Source organism: Nansenia antarctica (genome assembly GCF_963989245.1).
Source record: "Nansenia antarctica genome assembly, chromosome: 6".
In the NCBI taxonomy this organism is placed as follows: domain Eukaryota; kingdom Metazoa; phylum Chordata; class Actinopteri; order Argentiniformes; family Microstomatidae; genus Nansenia; species Nansenia antarctica.
In genome coordinates this window covers 37,084,017-37,087,291 of record NC_137676.1, presented here as the reverse complement: position 1 = coordinate 37,087,291, position 3,275 = coordinate 37,084,017, and the positions used below count along the sequence as shown (strand labels likewise).

Here is a 3,275-nt window from a genome sequence, read left to right as displayed (position 1 = left end):
ATAGATTACTTAACTGTTGAGTGAAACACGGTACTGCTGGTAATACAGTATATCCAGAGATAGCTTACAGCGACAGATATTGAGAAAATATTTTAAAGGGATAGTTCACACGATGGACCCTAAGTTAGCATGTTTGCATGTCATGCCTGAAACAATTCATAAATGTAACATTTAAATCTAGTTATTGAGTCTTGTCAGAGAATTTGAGATGATTTAGCATCTTTCATATTCATATTTCAAACATGCTAATTTAGGGTCCATTGACTTCCATTAGTATTAGTCTTTTATGCTAACAGTGAGTGTAACATAAACAATGTCTGGAGTGAAGTCTGTCTTTGTCCATAGACTCCTTTCAGGGTAAGGAACCAAATATGAATGATTTTGTTATTTTGGTGAACTGTCCCTTTAAGTACTGTATTTTAAAATGAAAATGACTTTGAAATGTAGGTCACATATCATCATTACTTGCATTATTTTCATTACCTACATTACCTACATAGTTTAATCTAATCGAATCTAAATTAATATCATGAAATTGTTTTGCATTTTACTGGTGCTATGTACTATATATCATAAATACATATTACTTTCATAATGTAATGACAAAGTATATAACAATATGGTGACAAAATATGATATCAATTATTTTGTAATTCACATGATACTGAGGCAACACTAGCAAGGCCTTGAACCGGCTACAACATGTCCAAAACTCAGCTGCCAGGATCCTCACCCGCACTAAACCCTGGTATTCCATCACCCCTATCATCTTCTTTATAACAGATAACACTTGACTCTGTATGCTATTTCACAACTTTCATGAAAACAGGAAATCTGTTTCTTGTTGTTTTGCCAGTTCACTGAACTTACTCTCAGCCACCAAAAAATAACTGTGTATCATTCTCATTGAAACCATAATGTTCCAACAGTTTGTCAATGATCAATGAAGGCCTGTTAATAATTTGTTAACAAGTTTATTTGTAAATGTGAACAAGCTAACTGTCTGTACAGTATGTCTTCGCAGGAACATCTAAAGTACACAATGACTTATTACAACACTATGCTGATTGACTGGAGGAACATCCAGTGTATTTTTTCAACCCATCATATTTACAAACTAAATACTTAGAAAGCATTTAAGTATGGAGAAATTACGCACAAAATAAACATAATGGAATAACTTCCTCATATTAGCAAAGAACAGTGGGCTTATTCAAACGAAGCAAAATCAAAGAGTGAAAGAATCAGAATAAATATAGCCAAACTTACTAGTTTTACAGTTTTACAGCGGAAAACTTTGGTCACTGAATGTGACGGTTGAGCATCCTTCCAGCCAACTGAATGACAGAGTTGCGAGCTTGTTGGTAGAATGGGCTTAACTGTGCAAAAAGCTTCTCGTCACCATGAAGATACATCAATGGGTTGATGGCACTGTTCAGACACACAAGGGCTCGACTGACTTGATGAGCGATATAAATGCTACCAAACCATTCATGACACGTTCCTTGTATTTTCAATATCCTAGTCTTCAGGTTCAGATTCCTGAATACATGAAAAGGTATGTAACAAACTGAGAAAAGCAGAGTCAAAATCAATAAAAGTTTCAAGCATCTCTGCTTCATCAATTTGTCAATATTTGTTTTTGTGCACAGAACCACAGCAACATGTCCATAGCAACCCAATATGACGAGCAGGGGGATACAAAATCCAGTCAATGTCCGTCCGATGCTGTAGCTCAGATATTCCTCCAGAAGGTTGTCTGAGGTGGTATCAAAGCACTGTTCTGAGGAGTTTACTTTGGTTTTGTCAAAGAACATATCAGGGAGACCTTGAATGCTCACCAGAGTCCATACAACAACTGTGATGGCCACAGAATGGGTTGTAGTGATTCTCCCCATGACTCTCATAGGATGGACAATGCTAAGGTACCTGTACACACTAATACATGTGAGGAAGCCAATGCTGCCATACAAATTCAAACTGAAACAGAATCTTATCATCTTGCAGAAGACTTGTCCATAGATCCAGCTTCTGTTTGCAGAGTAGTATGCAAACAGGAATGGGAGGTTGAGCAAATACAAAATATCTGCAACTCCCAGATTCAAAACAAAAACATTTATATTCCCAAGTTTCTTCCAGTTCACGAACAAGGATTTCAATCCCCAACCATTAGCAACCATACCAATGATGAATACCAACATGTACACTGTAGGTAAGAACGTGTCAGTGAAGTCAAAGTCCACATATCCACAGGAAATGTTTCTTTTCATTTTCTCTCCTCAGAATCAGTGAATATCTTTTCACCTCATAAATTGAATGAGGACTTTTCTGTTGCTCAGTTTCCAAACACTTACTAAGTGGTTATTTTCACAGCCCTTCAGTGTTTTTCTGGCACAACATATTTATTGGAAATTCCCACATCGTGTGTAATATACAGTATCATTTGCGTACATCAGTTGAGGAAACTTCCTGTCTCTCAGACTGCTTTACTGCTGCAAACAGGAAACATGGTACACATGGTGTGACATACAACATAAACGACTGTATTGTAGTCTGTAGAGCCTACTTTAACTGGTAGCCAGTAATTTAATAACAGATGATATAACAGATTTCTTTCAGTTACGGATTAGAAAAAAGAGGATTTGAAAGAATTTATGTGGATTTTAGAAGTGGATTTGAACACAGTTTACTGCAGTTATTGACTAATGTATAATACTTGACATCACGACAATTGTAATGTAATGTTTTCACACCACATAGAATTTAGAGATTTTGAGATATAGGAAGTTGTCATGAATTGTTTATTGTTCAACTGTCAGTTTCATAACCACCTGTTGTTAACATGAATCCCCATGTAGTTTGACTACATTTGAACTGATAGAGCAAACCAGTGGTAGCCACTAGATGGCATACTTCTCTAACGTTCATGATGTCTCTCAGTGAATCTAAAGCAGACCTGGGCATTGTACGGCCCCCGGCCCTATGGCTGTCCCTGGCCGGCCCTGTATGAGCAAAAAAAAAGTGTTTTCATAATAATAGAAATAACATGTAAATAAGTGTAGGCAATGCGTCCGGTACAATTGCATTGCGTTTATTTTGAAGGCGACAATTTTATTTTCAATTTACGTATGTGCGTGCGTGACTATGTTATGGCGCTTTTCCACTACCGTGCCGACCCGTTCCGTACCGCGTGAGCCCGGTTTGTTTTGCTTTCTCCACTGCCAACCGAGCCGGGCCGAACCGTTTTAGTTCTCGTTTCAGAGGGGTAGCAAGAG

General features: G+C 37.4%; 1 protein-coding gene across 1 annotated transcript; it reads right to left on the bottom strand.

Annotated features, from left to right (window-relative positions):
- Positions 1-1,301: 1,301 nt before the first annotated feature.
- Positions 1,302-2,270, bottom strand: LOC308160483 (P2Y purinoceptor 1-like; the record flags this gene model as incomplete). The annotated part of the gene is made up of 1 exon (XM_080534396.1): positions 1,302-2,270. The coding sequence occupies one exon, from the start codon at positions 2,268-2,270 to the stop codon at positions 1,302-1,304; it is 969 nt and encodes a 322-aa protein (XP_080390522.1).
- Positions 2,271-3,275: the final 1,005 nt, after the last annotated feature.